Raw genomic sequence first — 19,125 nt, 5'->3', positions numbered from 1 at the left:
ATCGAAGCGCCTCGGGGTGTGAAGCGAGCACAGAGCCTGAAATCTAGAATTCACACTTGCAACCCCCCCGCTGGTATAATACGTTCATTTTGTGCAATTAAGCTTTAGAATATTACTAATGAAGTGAGTCGCCACCAGCTCCAGATTCTAACCTTGTGTTGAAAACCACAGTCTGCTGAGACACATTAAGCACCTTCTGCACGGCTGCACTTTGATTTTGGCCACTAAACAAAGAGCGAGAGGCTGAAAAGACACAAACACAGAGGGGACAATCAAATCACATGCTATATTAGCCAGGGCCATGCTGAGGGGAGAACAGAGCAGGAGAGACGAAACAACCTCTGGGGCAGAATGGGGAGGAAGAAGAGAGTCATGAGGAAATAAATGAAATCACCAAGTCATGATCTTATTCACCATTACATAACACAGGGGTTCCCAAAGTGTGGGTCTGGACCCCCTGGAGGGTCGCAAGACACAAATAGGGGGGTCATGAGATGTCTTCCAGAATGTTTTTTTTAAAGTTATCTAAAAATATTTCGTATTATTTATTTTTGTCTATTTACCTTGTTGGCCTATGTTTATCTTCCTTTATTTATTATTCTTATTCTTATTCTTATTATTCTTATTATTAGTGGTAGTATTAGTAGTAGTATTAGTAGTATTAGTATTATTTCTTTATTACTACTATTATTACTATTATTATAATTATTATTATTATATTTTTCTTCCCTTTGTTGGTTTTGTATTACTTATATATAATTTTTTAACTTGTGGTGAACAAAGAAATACTGAAAAAATGCAATAAATACAGTTGAATGATAAAAGTTATCTAAAAACAGTAAATTTGACCCACTATAGTAAAAAAATCTAGACAAAAACAGTAGCTAAACTTGAAATAAAACCTTGAAAATAGAAAGTTGAATGAGTTTTCTACCTTCCTTTTGCCAGATAGCTCCTAAGTTTAGGTTTAGTGAACAGTTAATTAACAAAAGCATCATTAGTAGTAGATTAATTCATAACTGCACCAGAAACACAACCACATGTTCATAAAGGTAGGGACATTTTCTGCAGACCAGCTAAGTGAAGCCACATTAAATCACTTTGAGGGACAGTGGGGGGCTCGAGTCTTTGGCACCTATATTTGGGGGGTCGGGTGCTGAAAAGATTGGGAACCCCTGACGTAACAAACTCAGGATGAGGAAACTCGAAGCACACATGCATGAAAAATACACAAGAAAGAGATAATATATACATGAAAAGCTTTCAATCACATTTGTAATTCCTGATCCCATTCATTTGGGGGGTTTCTGTCTTTAAATACAGTATTTTTAAAAACTAGGCCCAATTAGTTAATGAAAATGGACAGTAACCCTGGCCAAAAGGAGCAAAAGATGGACAGGTGTTTGGCCTGCTGTGCAATGGACTGTTGAAAACACCACCCCATGTCGCTGTGTAAACTAGTGTTATGGATATAGAGTTAAATTAGATAAGTGTTTTTGTCTGGAAGTTAAGAGATCCAAACTGATCCACAGGTTGCCTCTCTCATCAGTCGTTAGTGGGAGCACCTGTGATCTCCCTCAGCTGGTGTCAATCAGCAGAGTGAGGTTATATGAAGAGGCTGAGGTCCACTTGTTCAGTGGATTTTTCTCATACGAAGGTCAACACCTTCAGTTAGCTTTCTTTGATGAATGAATGAGAGTTTGAGTTTGGATGTAGACTTTGTCCTATTTAACGATCTTTTTTTTTTTTTTTACCCCTGATAAATGACTCCCATTTACTATTTGTTTTTGGCAAAATTCATTTGTATATCTATTAATTGATAGAATTAGTGGCTGTCTGTGTGGAATAATATTTCCTAGAGCAACTTTCAGAAAACAGCGGTTTTGTTCTGTCTTTTGATTTTGTTATTATTAGCAGTTTTTGTTAGTTTCCCACACAGCGACCCCTGTCCTTCATAACATTAGCGATATACAGATCCTATGAAACAGCCCATTTTCACATGCCTGTTACCATGCCATGTGCGAGAAGTTGGACAATAACAACGGTGGACTACTGAGCTGTGTTTGTGCTGCTGACTCTACTGAGTTTATTATTGCTTCTGCTGCAATGTGTAGAACACCTGCTTTGTTGAACACCTTTATGCACTGGTGGTGTGTCAGAACAAACTTATAAAGTCAACTCCTGGCATGGCAAGCAGGCACATCATGTGCTGGGATTTACACCCTGTCAATGGTTTACAGAACAAATTATCATGAACCAAGGGGCTTTAGTAAAATAAAAAAAACTTGTAAAAAATATTTTAAATTTATACCTGTAACTTTATAACTGCCCTGTATACTGCAATTTCATATTTCCCCCTCTGATCACTGCATTGCACATCCACACCTCTAACATATTGTAAAGAGTGTTCACATTTTAGATTATTCAGTTTTTATATTAAAATTCAAGCCACAATATCCAAGTTTGGCATCTACCTTGGATCCATTGTTCAAGGTTTCTTTATTAGTTCCTAAGAACATTAATTGGTTAATAAGTTACTTCATACCATTAAATCCTAAACTTTCAAATTTGGGAGTTTGGAATGTTAGCATAAATCTAAAAATATTGTGGAGCTTTGATTTAATATTCACACCAAATATCACATGTCTTTTATGTTATAAACAGTCAGCACACATGTGCAGACTGTCAATGACAGTCAACCTTGCATCCTATACTTTTGGTTTAATTAGTCAAAGAATTAAAGCAGCAACCATCCTCCTCTCCCCTCAGGCCACCACTGTCCTCAGTATAACCATAAAAGAGATGGGGAGATGGAGCTAAGCCCAGCAACACTGATCTAATGCGAATCTGAGCCTGAGTGAAAGAAATCCTTGTTGACACAACCTAAATGACTATCAACGTGATGGAGCGGAGATAAGAGCGTAGCAGTCCTAACCCACGCTGTGTCACATCCTGGATAAATGTGATGTAACTGGGTTAATACAAGAACGAGAGATGAGACAGTCCAGGGAGAGCAGAAAAGACAGAATTTAGGAGACTATTACTAATGCCACAGGAGAGCTCAACTGAGTTCAACTGCTCTTGCCCCAAGTAGAAGTTCTTTACTTTTAGCCTTAAAACACAAGCTGGTTTGAATGACTTTAAATTCCTAACTGAAATTGATATTATTTTTTTAAGGAGCATATGCAGCTCCATAAGGAACAAAAAAAAGCTTTAGCAACTTTACGAAATTTGGAAATTTTTCGTGAGATCCTTCTCTTAGTCACAGGGACCAAGGAATGCTAAAATACTGTTGAAAATGGAACCTCACACTAAACAAGTTAAGTTATTGTATAGATTTACTGTAAAAAAAATCTTCAATATTGTGGCAAAGTATATTATCCCAAGGAGCAACCTCCGATGTTGAAAAATGAAGCTAATGCTGACGTGCAAAAAACAGAAGTTCCTCCAGTGTCCACTAGAGGCTGGTTGCAAAAGCCAAAGAAGAGCAGAGCCCGTGTTAAAATGCCCATTTGTACAGCATGAGTACACGTGTATAGCCTGGTTTGGGTTGTGGGTATGAAGCTCATTTATTTATTGGTAAAAACTGTATATGGTTGACTTAATTCTATAAAGCATCTTTCATGATAATATAAAGGTTAAGAGTTATGCAGTTAGGATTAGGGTTAGCCATCCCTGACTCTGCCCTATAGCTCACTGTCAACCGTATTATGTGATGAAAGAGGTGTCAGTTTAGTAAAAGCAAAGTTCCATTGATGAGTTTTTGACCTAAGTCTGTGAATATGTCTTCAACTTTATTGAAGCGTCTCACTTTTGTTTCTCAGACTCTGGCTAAAGTTTCTTGTTCTTTTCACAAAAGTTTGACAGCATCAGCCTAAACTTTTATCTGCCTCATGTCCCTTTGAGAACTTCGTAGGAGCATCATTACAAGTAATTAGATGAGTTGGATAAATCTGATGCATCACTGTGCTGAAATGAAGTCTACTATAAATCTGCCTCATTTTGTGGGCACAACAAAAGGGAGATTTAGTGTGCTCAGCCCAAAAGGGAAGTCATATTTTTAGACGGGCGATAACATGCAAAGTCAGTGTGGAGACATGAGGGAGGAGTTTTCATTTGATTATCAGAATTATCAAATCGAGCGAGAATTTTTGAAGATGTTAGGTTGTGAAAGCCAATCAGCACTAAAGTTCTCATAATGTCCAGAGATAGCAAAGTTATTTAATGCACTTGAACAATTCACTGTTTTGAAAAATGACCACTTTTCCACCTTCTCCCATTTCACAATACATTGCAAGTGAATACAAGTGCTGTCTATCACTTTGTCCCAATGGCTTTAAGAATAGCAATAAAGAATCACCAATCTACCAGTTGATGATCTTTGCTTTTTGTAGGTCATACAGGGCCTTCAGAATCACGTTGAGACTAGTCTCTACAGATTATATTGAAAAAGTTACATCTGTGTAGATAGGGCCATACTTTGGTATGAGAAGTGTTCTGCTTTCCATTTGAAGTATGTTTGTAGTCAAGTATCAGAAGGTATGTGTATGGGTGCAAGAAAAATAGTTGGTATTGATAGCACAAGCAGGCAGAACACAATCCACAGAGTTGACATCCCAGCTCCTATCAGCGGTAATCATCTAGAGCAGGGGTTCCCAAAGTGTGGGTGGTGGCGAGACTCAAATATGGGGGTCGTGAGATGTCTTCCAGAATGTTTTTTTGTTTTTTTTAGGTTATTTAAAAATAGTACATGTTACCCATTACAGTAAATAATATCAACAAACATAGTAGCTAACCTTGAAATAAAACCTTGAAAATATAAAATGTAATGAGTTTTCTGCCTTTCTTTTTGCCAGATGACTCCTAAGTTTAGGGTTGGTGAACAGTTAATTATCAAAAGCATCAGTAGCAGTAGGTTAATTAAGAAAGGCACAGGAAACACATGCTCATATAGGTATAAGGCTAATTTTCTGCAGATCAGCTAAATGGAACCACATTTAATCACTTTGAGGGACAGTCAGGGTCACAAGTCTTTGGCACCTATATTTTGGGGTTCGCAGGCTAAAAAGTTTGGGAACCCCTGATCTAGAGAATCTAACAACTGTTCTAGATCAAACATTTACACAGATACGCAAAACAGCTCAATGCTGTGCCACTAAAGACAATAAAAGCTTTCCAGACTTCTTGGAATGCATAAGAATTGATGACAGACATCACAATGTTATTTCTTCAAACATATTACCCATTGAGAGCTAGAAAATTACAAGAAAATCTTGCCTCTGTGTTGCTTACCATTTACAGTGAAACTGAGACTCACCAGTAACAGATGAAAGGGCACTCCTCTGGGTGATTTAATAAACCAAGAAATTATAGTGTTAGTTCTGCAGACATATCTGGAGGAATGAATTTCTCTTCTCTTGATCTGAACACAAGGTCACTTCCACATCCAAGTTTTTAATTGGACTGTAAATAACGGTGTACACTTTTTCCACACTGTAGTCAGGTGTTTGCAGCCATTAAAACAGGGATTAGTCAGTGTTGGTCAGTCTGTGCAAAAATTAAAATGACTGAAGTGAGATGAATAGATTTTTTCTTAGGTTAATCAGATTTTGATCAAGTTTTCCTTTGCGGACATAATGTGCAGTTCACGAATCGCAACATATCTCAACACATGATATATGTACTATGATAGTATTGTGGCACCACTGATGGTTACCACCCCTCATAATCAACAACGATTGTGGTGCACAAATTTTATAAAAGCAGAGACATCGAATTTGAGTTCATCATAGCATAGCCCCTTGAGATGCAGCCTCTCATTTTCATTACTCATGTCTCTTCTCCTCTACTTCAACGCTTTGAGCAGAGCATTGTGGGACATTGTGTTGACCTCCACCACACACACAACTTCACTGTTATTGTCATCTCCTTGACAGTGGTGAAAAGAGAGAACGCATTAAAACAAACCAACAGTAGTTTCAAGGATTTTTATTCTTTACCGTAGAAACACTGTACATAAATTACTTTCTCTGAGACTAATATTGATGTACGGATAAGTGGAATTTTTCAACCTTCAAAATAAAAAAAGATAAACCCATAAAACATTGTCAACTCGTTCCAATTGTCTCTGAAAAAAGATTGGTAGCGTATGATGTTAACTCTCTGTGTAAAGATCCTGTTCTTTCCTCTGAAATGATTAAAGTCGGCGTCCCACCCTGTAAACACACGTACACACAAAAAAAACTCATCTAAGGAGTACAGAGACCCACAATCAATGAGAAAACATCCACATCGATTTCTGATCAATTACTGTTACTCATTAAAGTCACTGATGGCAATGCACTGTCCCTTTAAGGAGAAACAAGCAAAAAACGAGGAGAGAAGCAACGATTAGTTACTACTCACAGCAACCCTGCCCCCCCCACCCCAAAGCCATGACAACATGTTTCTATTGCAAGCAATACTACTACCTCTGACCGATAAAAGCACAAGGTCTATGCGTTATGAGTCACATTTTGCAGAAGTGAAAGAGTCCTGGGCTGACCGGGGACCAGGCTTTGAGCCCACACGGTCCACAAAGAGTAAATCCACGTAGAACCAGAACTGCGTGTGGCATCTGGCATTGTCCTGCTTCTCCTTGTAGTCTGAAACGTTTTGATTTTATAGACCTTGTAAGAGCATGGGGGATTAGGAGGAGTGGTTTCAGAACTGACCAAACAGATCCTTTGAAAGAATAAAACAAAAACACAACTCAAAGTTTCTGGTGTTGCTCAGTCCAGATCCTGATCCGTTCCGGTGGTGGTGACGTTAGAGTTATATGCAGTAATAGTGGTATAGGTAATAGTATGTAAACACTTTTTTGTTCATTTTTTAAATCCCCTTTTGTTTGAAGCAAATGCAAGTTTATATATAAAAACCAAAAACAAAATATCCAAACAGAAAATCAGTCTTTTTTTTCCTTCGTACAAATTGTAGTCCTTTTTGTGCCTGTCTCTCTTAGAGAGAGTCCACATCAGTCCCAATCAGTCCCATTCAATGGCTCAAGCCACTGAACAATTGCTCCTGTAGACACGGCTCATAGAGGTCTAAAACCCAGAGCGACGGCTCACATCTGGACCCACACAGATAAGATACCTGCAACATCTGTCAGGGATCCACAGGCGTTTGATTTTTGACTTCTTGGACAGTTTAAAACTGTCTAAATGCTTGCAGGCTGCTGAAATGCTCAGTTGGTTACATGAACGAGTCTCTACATCTGACTGTTTCACAGCTAGATAGCACACGATTACAGCACTCAAGTTTAGCCCCGCCTACCAAAGAGACAAATAGACAGAAACAGACAGAGAGAGAAGGCATTGGTCGGAGGATTGAACCTCCGTGCGGGCTCATGTAGACGTTTAGTTTTGTAATGTTTCTGGTCTGTTGTGTTGGAGAATAAACTAATTCGGGGTCTCTTCAGAGGCTAGTCTCTACACAGTTTAGTCTGTGACATCCATTTCGTGTTAAACTTTTTGTTAGTCTTTGACTGTCACAGGGGTAAAAATTTGACGTTTGCTGATGCCGTGTTACCTCTTCCCTATCTCACTCTGCCGCAGGAACTGGATGTTGTTGGCGCTGTCGGCTAGCTCAGGGTACTGCTCTATGGACAGAACGTAGTATCCATCATGACCCAAAACCTTCCCGCTGCTCAGCAGCTGCCTCTTCTCCCCCTCCGTCCACAGGCGGACTCCCTCCTCTCCGTCTCTGACCCGCTGCTGCTCCCGGGCCCAGGCGTTGGACAGCGCCCTCTGCCTGGCGTGCTCCAGGATGCGTGCTTTCTCTTCGTCCAGTGTTGTCCCATAGCGCACGTGGAGCGCCAGAGAGCCGTACTGCAGCTCCACATCTGCAAAGCGTCGTGTTCTCCCGTTCATCACCGTGGTAGACTGTGACACTGTGACGTTCACACCATTTTCCAGCGACTTCCTCCCCGAGGTGAGCCGCAGGGCGCTTAGGTCATTCTCTGGCAGGCTAGTCTTGATGAAGTAGTGTGTGTCTCGTCCCTCCACCGTGTAATGGAGGTCTTCGAGGTAAAAGGCATTATTTAGGACTGCAGCCACTTTGATGCAGTCCTCGTTGGCAATGTTGAGAGCGTTGGTCACCACACGGCCCTGGATCACAGCCAGCATCACACCTTTACCAATCAGGGACTTGACAGTGGCGAACCACAGCCAGGGTTTGGTGTGGTCTAAGTGGCGCCGGCTCAGCTGGATCTCAGGCATCCGCTCGAAGGACAAGAAGGCCCCGGACTGACGAGTCACCTCCTGCTGAACTCCTGAGATCGGCTGTGGATGAGAGAAACAGGGTGTCATGTTGGACTGATGGTACAAATAACTAATACAAACAACAACACGATAAAAAGAGCACTTCATTTAAACTACATGGTCCAAATAAAGATCTGGATCTGCCCCTCTCCACAGGTTGGAACTGACAAACATATAGGGACCAGGAGACATCACTGTCTCTGCCCTCTGCTCTCAGTCTGACTGCAACAGACATGAATGACACCTGTGCATTAACAAATAAACAAAACCTGGCACCTTCCTTCATGTTTGTGCAGATATGTGGATGTGTTTATGTCTTTTAGTGAATCAACCCGTTTAAGCTTTATGTCAAAATTAAGAAAATGAGGTCTGAATGCAGAAGTTGCATGGGATTCATAAACTGTATACATGTTGTGATCAAAAGGCAGCTTTTTAATCACAAGCAAAAAAAAAAGAAACCTAGTTTTGTACCAATACAGAAAAGTTTGTAAAGTTTCCGTAATTTTTTTTAGTTGTAGTTTAGTAGTTGTCATAGTAGACTCAGCCAATCAACACTTCTGAACTCTCTGATTCTCCAGGGGAGAAAGGTCATTACCAAACACAGGCTTCACACACAGGTGAACAACAGTCACACTTCAAACAACACTCAGTCAGCCAAAAATCGTTCTCGTTTTCCTTCTTCGTTTCTGCTGCTTTTCACTGAATCCCCTCTGAATCTAACACATCTATTTTTTCTTCAGGGAGTCGTGTTTACATTGATTCTTTCTCTGAATCTTCTTCTCTCTGTGTGAGCTGTGACTTCCTGATAACCTGTCCACCACATATGTAGAAAATGCAACAAAACAGAACACTGCTTAAAGCTGAGAGAGGGATAAATAATAGGTCTCGCTGGAAGACTCTTTATTTTCTCCTCTCCTCATTTCCTTCCTCGTTATTCTCACTCCATTTCCTCCTTCAGTTTCTTTCTCCCCCCCCCCCCCCCCCCCCCCCCCCCCCATTTCCTCATTCCCTTTTCTCCATGAACATCGGGTTGTTTCTTGATTTCTTCGCCCTTTCGCTCTCATTTTTAACTGCTTCGTTTCCTTCTCAATCTTCAGTTTGTAGTTTTCATTTGGACTTTCTGAATCGCTCTTATGCTCACTGACTTTCTTCCCCATTTCAGATCAAATGTGTTTTTTTATTTCATTGAAAAACTTTTTTTCCTGATGATCGTGTTTTCGTCTGTGTGTCTATTTTTCTCCCTTCATCATGTCTGTCTGTGGTATACTGTATGTGTTTATCTTTGCCCAACTGTATTGCAACTACCAAAATAAAACAATAGATAAAAAGAATTAAGTTTATTTCTATAAAAAATTAAAGCAAAGGTATATAAAATATAACTGTATGTAGTTATGAAGCAGCTTCCTCAGTGGCCATGAGAAGAATCCTTGGCTAGCCCGTGTTAACAGAAGTAAGGCTTACACACTGGCTTTAGTCTGATTTACTTTTCCATTTCAACTATTTATTCTTTCCATTAAACTTAGACCGTACACATTATTTTAAGTGTTTTTATATATGTATACACGAACAAATGCTGTCACTCTGGCTAGTTGGCATTAGAATTGCTAGTCAGTTAAACTAATTATTCATATTTTTATTATTCCAGGCTTGAAATGCTTGTCATATATTGTGTCTAAGCTACAACACAGCCTCCTACCACTAGCCGGGGATGTAGATGTGCTTAATAGCAACAGCCACTGAGTCCTATAGTCTTCACTGAAGTGATCGCTGGATCGACTTCTAGCCTCAGCCATTTGCTGCAGGTCATCTACCACTCTCTGCTCCTCACATTTCCTGTCTCTCTTTAGCTGTATTAATAATAAATGTCAAAAATACCCCAAAATAACTTACAGAAAAATAACTACTGCTACTTTGCTAGAGTGCTTTACCACCTGGGTATATACAAGCACAGATGACAGGTGGCATTTTGTGGTTTGTCTGTATTTTGATATAGAAAATAGAGATAAAGCTGTATGTAGTATGTTGTATGTGTGTCAGGTTAAACTAGTGAATAACCACTTGACTGGAGTAATGTGTAACCAGCGTAGGCATGTGGATGTTAACCTGCAAAGAGGACTTAAGGCTCTGCTAACATTATCCACACTCTGCTAAACAATTTGTCATTGTTTACCCGCAGACACTGTAATCTTGGGTTTAGACATGTAAAATAAATTGTGCTTAATTTTGACCGTTTTCTGAGTATTTTCTTGCTTTAACTACTCAGTTACTCTGAATTTACATGTCTGTTTAAACAACGAGGAAATGAGTCGCTTTCCTAATCCAACCCCAATATAGTTACCATAGTGGGGCCTCCACAGAGGGCTGTTGTCACCTTGTCTGAACTGAATGTAAAGCCGGAGTTGGGCAATTGTTTGCTATTAGCTCATGGCATTAACATGACACTTCTTGTATATTTACAGTAGGAGTGTGTAGTCTAGCTGTGTCTGGTAAGAGTACTTCAGATACGTACAGGCAGGTCGTCCCACAGCTGGCTCTTCTTCATCTCCAGTGAAGGCTGTGTTAGGTCAAACTTGGGAATGGGGAATCCTGGGATTGCGTTGTGAAGATGGAAGCCGAATGTGACCAACCAGATGTTAACATCTACAGAGAGAGAACAGCGGATGGAGAAAGGAAAGAGAGAGAAGTTCAATTAATTGATCACAAACTTTAAACTTGTTTTGGCTTTAAATCTTTAACATTCTCATAATAATCCCAGACAAAACACAGACAGTCTATAATACCCAGAGCTCTACATTCTTCGTCCACAGGGGGCGCCAAAATCACAACTATGTTTACTATATTTACAATGTGACTGTAACGATTCAAAAATTATTTGAAAAAAGTCTCATTTATCAATGACAATTAAAAGTGTTTTACTGCTTGACCTACTAACAAGTCTTCATACATAAGCACAGCAGAAAGTGGTAATGCTGACAGCTTATTTTCACAATCAGACGCAAAACAAGAGCAAATTCCACAGAGCTGCAAAACTCTGAGTGTTTGTGCCTGAATATCATTTCAGTTAGTCAACTAATGTTATATAGGTCAAAACTTTATTATATCAGCTGAACTTAATTTGTGTTTGGTGTCCAAGCTCTGAGCTTCATCACTCCTAGCAGATAAATTCGTAGATGGGACTGAATCTTCTTTTATATTGTTATTTGGTCTTTGTAATACAAACAAAGAGTACGGTTTAGAGCTGCTCTTTTTGTGAAGCGTCTTCAGATAACATTTGTTGTGAACTGGCACTAGATAAATAAAGACAGATTGATTGATTTTTGGTGCATGGCAGCAGTGACAACGACAGAGCCAAGACAGACAATAAATTTGTCTGTCAAATAGACTGCTTATTGGGATGATGCGTTTGTCAGGTGATTGTGAGAATGAAGCTTAGCAAATGGAAGTCAGTGCGGCTTGAGTTAAATGCCTGAACCAGTTCACAGGCGTTGCTTCATTGGTGTAATCTGCTTTGTAAATTCGCCCTTGAGACAGTGCAGACAGCTGTTATTGGATAAAAGGGGGCCAAGTATAGGACCCTGTGGAACACCCTTACTTTAACTTTAAGGAGCAATAGGTTTGGAACAACCCTTAAAAGCTGTTGCTTCATTTTCTTCTGACGGACCATCTACACATATTGTCTACCACCTTCATGTTTTCAAAATAAAAACCTCTTTTGTTACCTGTGACGTACTCTTTGACCTGGTGGATCTTGCTGATGGGGTTGTTTCCTCTGAACATGTAGAGGTTGAATGGTTGGGGGTCTCTGCCAACATGCGTCCATGTGCTGATGTCAGGAGTGGTCCACCTTCAGGGCAAAAACACACTTAGTCAGGTGTGATGCTGACATAGCTGGAGTGATGTCAACAATCATGACTGGACAAGAAAACGTGTGAGTGAGTGTGTGACAGAACACAGACCTCCCAGCGGGGATGTCGTAGTCTCTGTCTCCAAAGTGCAGCAGTCGTGTCAGAGGATCATAGAGGCCGCCGTGAAAGCCGATTACCAGCACGAAGTCCGGGTTGGAATCAAAGTAGATCTCGCCATATGCTGTGTACTGAACCTAAACACAGACACAGAGATTTTTCATAAGATTTGGAGGCACAAAATGCAGAAACATAATCTACAAAGAGATATCCCAAACATTGGCATACATACCTGTTTGAGCAGCAGCCCGTTGTTGCTGAAGACAGCCAGTGGGGTCCCTGTGTTGTCACATGCAATATAAAACTCCTCACCACTGCTGATCTCCATTGCAAACACATGACCCTGTGCAACAACAACACACCACAGTTACACAGATTTCAGCATACAATAATGATAACAATCATTTTCATGAGTGATAACAGGAGGGCTTCAAATAATGATGTAAACATTTAAATGAATACTTTATCAGATCTTATTTCAGCCTTTTATACTCCATCTCTTCATTGCACAGTTAGGACATTATGCATCAGATTAATTCTTGTCAGGTTGTTTATTTTATTCCTTAAAGATATGTTTGATAAGGAATCTGTTTGATTGAGCATTTGAACTCAGGGAAGCAAGCGTTGAAATCATTAATTATTGGTCAACTGTTGAGAAGTTCAAGCCTGAATACAACTCGCTTCTTAATCTCTTCTCTCTTCATACACTCGCCATTCTGCCTCACCTCTTTCTGTTTCTCCCTCACTGTGTTGTTCTTTCTCAACACATCCCCCCCAAACATCCAGAGGAAGCTTGATGTCAGTTTCTTGGTGGATCAAAATGATTAAACCCAACAAGGTGACATTACCTAATTACCTCCAGCACAACCAGCTGGGCTTACCAAACAAGCAACAGATGATGTTACACAGGAGAGTTCACACAACAATCAAAGCAGGAGGGACTTGATAACAGTGCTGTTTAGCACAGTGTGTGTCTCATACAGTGAGAAGAGGGAGGAGGAAGAGCGAGTACAGAGTCTACATCCAGTGAGTCATACTACTATTACTTCTCCTATTTTCCTTTTTTTTTGTAAAAGTTAACTCCCCAAGACAAATTCCAATCAATCCTTGTGGGTCTTTCTGCAGCTGATGCACACACCATATTCATCACAATAAACCAAAATCCTCTCCAGCTGTCAACGTGTTACAGGCTCCTTTACCTGTGACGCATTTAAAGCAGCAAACAATATATTTGTTTGTGATAAAGTGGGTCTGCTATGGAGAAAACCATTCTATCCTCTCAAATTCACCATGTTTCCCCTAAAGTCACTGAAGGGAAACCTGCTCCACACTGACCGTCATAAATCAAAAGTTATGACTGGAACTAAAACCAAAACCGTATTTTACTTACTTCCCTAGTTGAACATAAACAAATAAAGCATGTGTTGGTAATATGGGAGTGTACATACCTGCAGGTCATAGTAGAAGGATGTGATCTCCGAGCTGGAGTGGTTGTAGACGTGTGTGATCCTAGTAGGGTAGTTCAGGTCAGCGTAGAAGAACTGCAAGTGTTGGCCCAGACTGTTTCTAGAAGCCACGCGCCGACCCAAACCATCATAACGGTACTGGATGGTCCAGCTGGCTGCTTTGCTGTAGACACGGACTAAAAGCCCTGGATAAATAAGATAAGAATAAGAATTAAATGACTAGTTAAAAAATTGGAGTTAATCATAGCCTTCAGTTTTCTAAGAATTTGGTGGCCTTGATTGTTGATACAGATTTCAGTTGGGTTCTTTTATTTTTACGAATGGTAGGATACAAATTGTTGTGTTGTGAGGAAAGGTTAATGAAAGCTACTGGGTACATGATTTTGTTTATTAGTGCAGAATTTATACCATCTTTTTTTTTTATTCCCTTCAATTACAACAGATAGGAAAATTCATGTGAGTCAGAAAGTGAAATATGGAGGGGGGTATTTATTTTCATTAATCTTTCAGTTGTTGGTTAAATGTTAGCACTAATTAGCAGCTATTTGTGTCTGTGCATGCCATATCTGGCCTTTTAGTGGCTTCTGTGTCTGTCATACATTCATACGAAAAGGTTAATCTGATAAGCTTCTTTGTGACACCTTCTGGTGTCACAAAGTATTGAGGACAAATTACTTGTTCCCACCTTTGGAGTTGTATTCAAATATCTCAGCTCCTCTCTGTCTCAGGAAACCATCTTCATCCAGTCTGTACTGAACGTCTCCCAGACGGGTGATTCTGTCCCGCAGATCGTACCGTAGAGGAGTTAAACGTCCGCTGTTACCAGGATTCAGTAGATGCAGGTTCCCATTCAGATCATAGTTATACCTGCAAAACCAGAAACCTTTTAGCACCTTTAGATGGTCAATAAAGGTGCTCTATTCATGTTAATGGCATAATCTTACCTCCACATCATCTTTTCATTGAGGGAGACTGTCTGCAGCTGTCCATCAACATCATACTCATAACCATATTTGGTTGTGTTGGCGAATGGTCCAATCTTGATTTCCCGTTTGGTGACTCGACCCATGTTATCGTACTGGATGGTGATCCAGTACATCAGGGACCTGAAGATCTCGTACTGGATCTCTTTGATACGGCCGTGCTGGTCAAAGTGTTTGGTGTAGGTCATCACAGCTGTGGAGATGATCTGAGACACAGGAAGATAAATTCAGATTATCTACAGATTATGTCCTACACCTACAAAAAGACCTGGTCAGACAGCAATACAGGGACTACGATTAACGCACTCGCCACCTGTTTTAATAATAGAAACCAAATGAATACCTTTTTTTTTAGATAAGCTTTATATATATTTTTTTATTCTTGTCTCCCCATCTAAATGTCCGCCTAATATGATCAAATCATCTCTGAATTTTAAAGCCTTTCTCTTATTTTCCCAACATTCAAAGGCATCCACACTGTCTCACCTGGTTGATGTCATAATAGATGACTCCAAACTTTCCAAACTGCTCCACCTTCCCTGATATGTCATCAAACTGGTACAAGTCGATAGGCAGCGGTGTCTCATTGATCACAGCCTGCATGCTGGTCACTCTGAAGCTGTTGTCGTAAGTGTAGTCGAAGCGTGCGTTCACCATCCCATCCTCACTGAAGCGGAAGATCTGCCTGTCGACCAGTGGGCCGATCTGCCGGTAACGGATGGAACAGATGAAGCCTTCACTCTGCAGGTTGACGGTCTTCAGCACACCAGCAGTCTCATCATATGTGAAGCTGACCCGGGTAGAGTCGTAAAGAATCTCTGCCAGCTTGTTCTGAAAAGAAAAAATTTAAGCAGAACCACGTGTGTTTAAAAAGTGCCTCATATCAATACTCCTAATACACACAACACCGCTTGGAAAATTGACCCTGTAAAAGGAAATATGGAGGAATATGAGGCAGACTAAGTGGCTAAATGGAGGCAACTTATTAATGGAAAACTGAGTTTATGTTGGAGCAGCATTTATAAAACATTTAGCAATATATTCAAGACCCCAAAAACCCTGAACCTACAGACTCTTAAAGAATGGAAAGACAAAAAGCTGCAGCAGAATACTGTGGGATATATCCAGTACACCTACATTTAAAGACAACTGTGAAAGAGTTCTGGAAATTCAAATTAAATTGAAAATGTTAAATATTTTGGTGAGGATCCAACAAGATAACATAAATTAAATAAAGGAAATAAGGATCAAATGTATAACTACAGATAAAACAGACAATCAATAGGTGTATTCACAAATGCACTGTACTGAGATGTTCATGGTGAGTTCCAAATGGCCACATTTTTCACCTCATTACTTTTTTGAAGGTATGTAGCTAGATTCCTAATGGTGCATGTAAAAGTCAAAGTATATTTAAAGAATGTTAAACATGTAAATTCCTAACAGTTTAAAGTAGGCATAGGCATCACATTATACCTCATATGAATGTCTTTTTAAGTTAAAATTAATCTCAGTCATGGTCATTCAAAGTTTAATCCCAAGAAAACTGGACTTAAATTCCTAAATCCAAAAGGTTTCTTCAGCAGAAGTCTTTCTACGTGAAACATTTTTAATGTATTTACCTGTCTGCGATATTTATAGAGGATACGGCGTCCAGTGCCCAGATGTGCGACCCTGAGGAGCTGCAGACAAAGGAGATCAGATTTAATTTAACTTCAAGATCTGACCCAAGCAAGACAGGAGAAATGCAAATAACCGCAGAAATGCCTCAAAGTCATGAAACTGAAAGCTGTAGATGTGGAGTGATAAACAGAAGTAGATCCCTAGTTATAATAACAACACAATACATGTTATCCATGTGAAGAAAAAACCCCACCTGTCCGTCCTCAGAGTAGTCCACAGTGACCGAGGCGTTGCTCTCTGGTGGGGTGTAGATGTTCCGGTAGTAACCGATGGATCTGATGGTCTGCATTGTGTGACGAGCCACGCTGGGCATAGTGACGGCCGACAAGCGGTCCCCCGAGTCGTAGTCGAAGATGTACTGATGCTGACTGTGCAACAGCAGGACCATGGACTGAGGAGAGAGGAGGACAAAATAAAGGGGGATTAAACAGCTGTCAAAACAGTGGTTGAAGAGGACTGAATACACATCTCATGCTGCACCAGTCCAAACTCCTGCGTTTTATAATAATGTCATTATTCTCCAGAAATGATTTTAAATCGATTTTTGACTTTCAGTTCCTTCAGCCCATGTTCCTAGAGTTGTGCTCGATTTCAAATCCTGACTCTCATGCAAAACTTGTGTCCAGAATAAAAATCTGCTCTTAATTGACTTTTTATTGACTGCAACCACGAACTGTCTATAAGCGTTTCTATGCCTAACCCTGAACGCAAGAACATCATTTATCTAACATAACCCAGACCTCTACCTCGGCATGGTGGCCATGCAATTATTGTAGAAGGTCAGAATTTCAAATGCAGCAACAGTGGACAAAAAAAATACATATGTGGTTTGCCCTTTTACATAATCCTCCAGCATCGACACACTCTGAATTCTGTATATAATCATTTTTTCTTAGTGGAGGGCTGATGCTTGGATTCTTTAGGGGAAGCTTTAGAAAGTAAAATCTTTGCTGCCTGTTCGAGTTTGCTAACACCTCCAAGCTTCAAAAAGTTCCCTGCATGTGTCCTTAAAAATACCTTCATAAATACAACCCAGTGTCAAAAGACTGGACAAGGTATTCAACATAATAAATTGTCATCCAAAAATATTAATGCATTTGCTTGAACAGCATTGATCCCTGCTGATCCTGCCATTTGTGAATCTGAACCCCAGCTGGGGACAATTTTGAGAAGTCTGAACAAAAGCACAAAAGAAGCGAGGACAGTTATGAAACCTTTCTGGAAAGAAAAAATTGTATATAGCATAAAGTGAATTGTCTGTGGTCTGAACATGTTCAAACCTTCAGGAAAATAGAAGCCCAACATTTCCTGTGAGAGGCACAGATGGCTGCGCGGGTCAAGGAAATTGCTTCCAAACTAAAACATGACACAACACATTTTCTGGACGCACATTGAATACATCGTTTTCCTCAACTTGGATGACCTGCTATGTGTTGTCCTGAAGCACAGTGCAGAGCTCTGCTAATGGAGGCGGAAGAGTGGTGTATTAATGGTGAATTAAACTGCTGTGGCTCAGGAGGAATTGATGAATTTCTTCCTCTTTTACTGTTATACTTATTTTCTGTTCTTTCTTCTTTTTGTTTAAGTCACAGACTGCAAATAACAGTTGAAGCTAGTGTTAATGCCTGCCATTAAATTCTTGACTTGCATGTAAGGTGCCTGCAGTTTGTTATTCAATTGCCAGGATGGTTTTCTGGAGCCATATATGGATGAGAAGGTTGAGATGGAAAGGAGTGAAGGGTTAGCCTACACCATGAATACACCCATAGCTAATCCATTAGTTGATGAATGAGTGAGTCCACCCTTATGTGTGCCAAAGTTTGATATCTGTGTTGACCAGAGTTGTTAAGTTGTTAGACTAGAGAGGCTCTGAGTGTTTATGGAATACCGGGATGGTTCAGACCTGATATAAATAATGCGCCTCCTGGGTGATTAGATCACAGGTGGACAGCTCTGAGTGTAAGTGATCACACTTCGCGTCATCATGCGTCCCCAAATGCGTCTCTAGTGACCACTTGTGAACAGGTCAGACCTTGCTGTGCTGTATACAAATAAAGATGGAGCCCATTCACCTTCATGAGACTTTAAAATATCAAACTTCAGGAAAAAATGAGATGCAGACTCTTTGCTGCAGGAGGGATGGAGGATCACAGAGTCAAGTGATTGCGTGATGTACAATATATAACTTAAACGTGTAGTAAACACTTTTAAACACCAATATTTGTGGTGCCATTAATCTGTATGGCTGAGGCCAGCAATCACTCACAACCACAGCACCAGGGGGATGAAAGATGGAGAGACACATTGATCGCCCAGAGAAAAGAGTCATTCAACAATTGAGGCTGAGCCATGATGCTGATGTTTAGATAATTATTATCAATGTAACACTGAGATGAAATTTGGAGTCACAGAGCATCACCATAAAAACCCTCCACACAGCAGCCAGCATGTTGTGTGTGTCCCGGAACATGATCAATCCTGTTTTTTCACACTCTGTCTCCCAAAGCGTCTTCCTGTGAGTGTTTTCAGCGAGGAGCAAACGTGACAGATGGAGACGGGACGTGAATGAAAAAACAGGAGCAGGGGAAGGTGAGACTGTGCATAGAGTGACACATGGAGTAATAGAGTGTGTCTCATTTATCCAAAGAGAGAGAGAAAAAGCTCTTCTTCATGTATGCCACCCCTTCATATCGTCTGTTTAGTTTTTGTGTTCAGTGCCCTTCCTCCTCGT

The 19,125-nt window shown here is 40.3% G+C and overlaps 1 protein-coding gene across 1 annotated transcript in view; it reads right to left on the bottom strand.

The window, feature by feature from the left end:
* Positions 1–5,973: 5,973 nt before the first annotated feature.
* Positions 5,974–19,125, bottom strand: part of tenm3 (teneurin transmembrane protein 3) — a 517,897-nt gene continuing 504,745 nt past the window's right edge. Inside the window, 11 exon segments of the mRNA XM_034688142.1 lie at positions 5,974–8,321; positions 10,810–10,940; positions 12,020–12,144; positions 12,257–12,399; positions 12,495–12,605; positions 13,711–13,913; positions 14,414–14,595; positions 14,673–14,917; positions 15,198–15,542; positions 16,334–16,393; positions 16,588–16,785. Coding sequence (XP_034544033.1) covers positions 7,566–8,321; positions 10,810–10,940; positions 12,020–12,144; positions 12,257–12,399; positions 12,495–12,605; positions 13,711–13,913; positions 14,414–14,595; positions 14,673–14,917; positions 15,198–15,542; positions 16,334–16,393; positions 16,588–16,785 — 2,499 coding nt within the window. The 3' untranslated portion in view covers positions 5,974–7,565.

This window comes from Notolabrus celidotus, chromosome 7 (assembly GCF_009762535.1).
Source record: "Notolabrus celidotus isolate fNotCel1 chromosome 7, fNotCel1.pri, whole genome shotgun sequence".
In the NCBI taxonomy this organism is placed as follows: Eukaryota; Metazoa; Chordata; class Actinopteri; order Labriformes; family Labridae; genus Notolabrus; species Notolabrus celidotus.
This window is presented reverse-complemented; position numbering and strand designations above follow the sequence as displayed.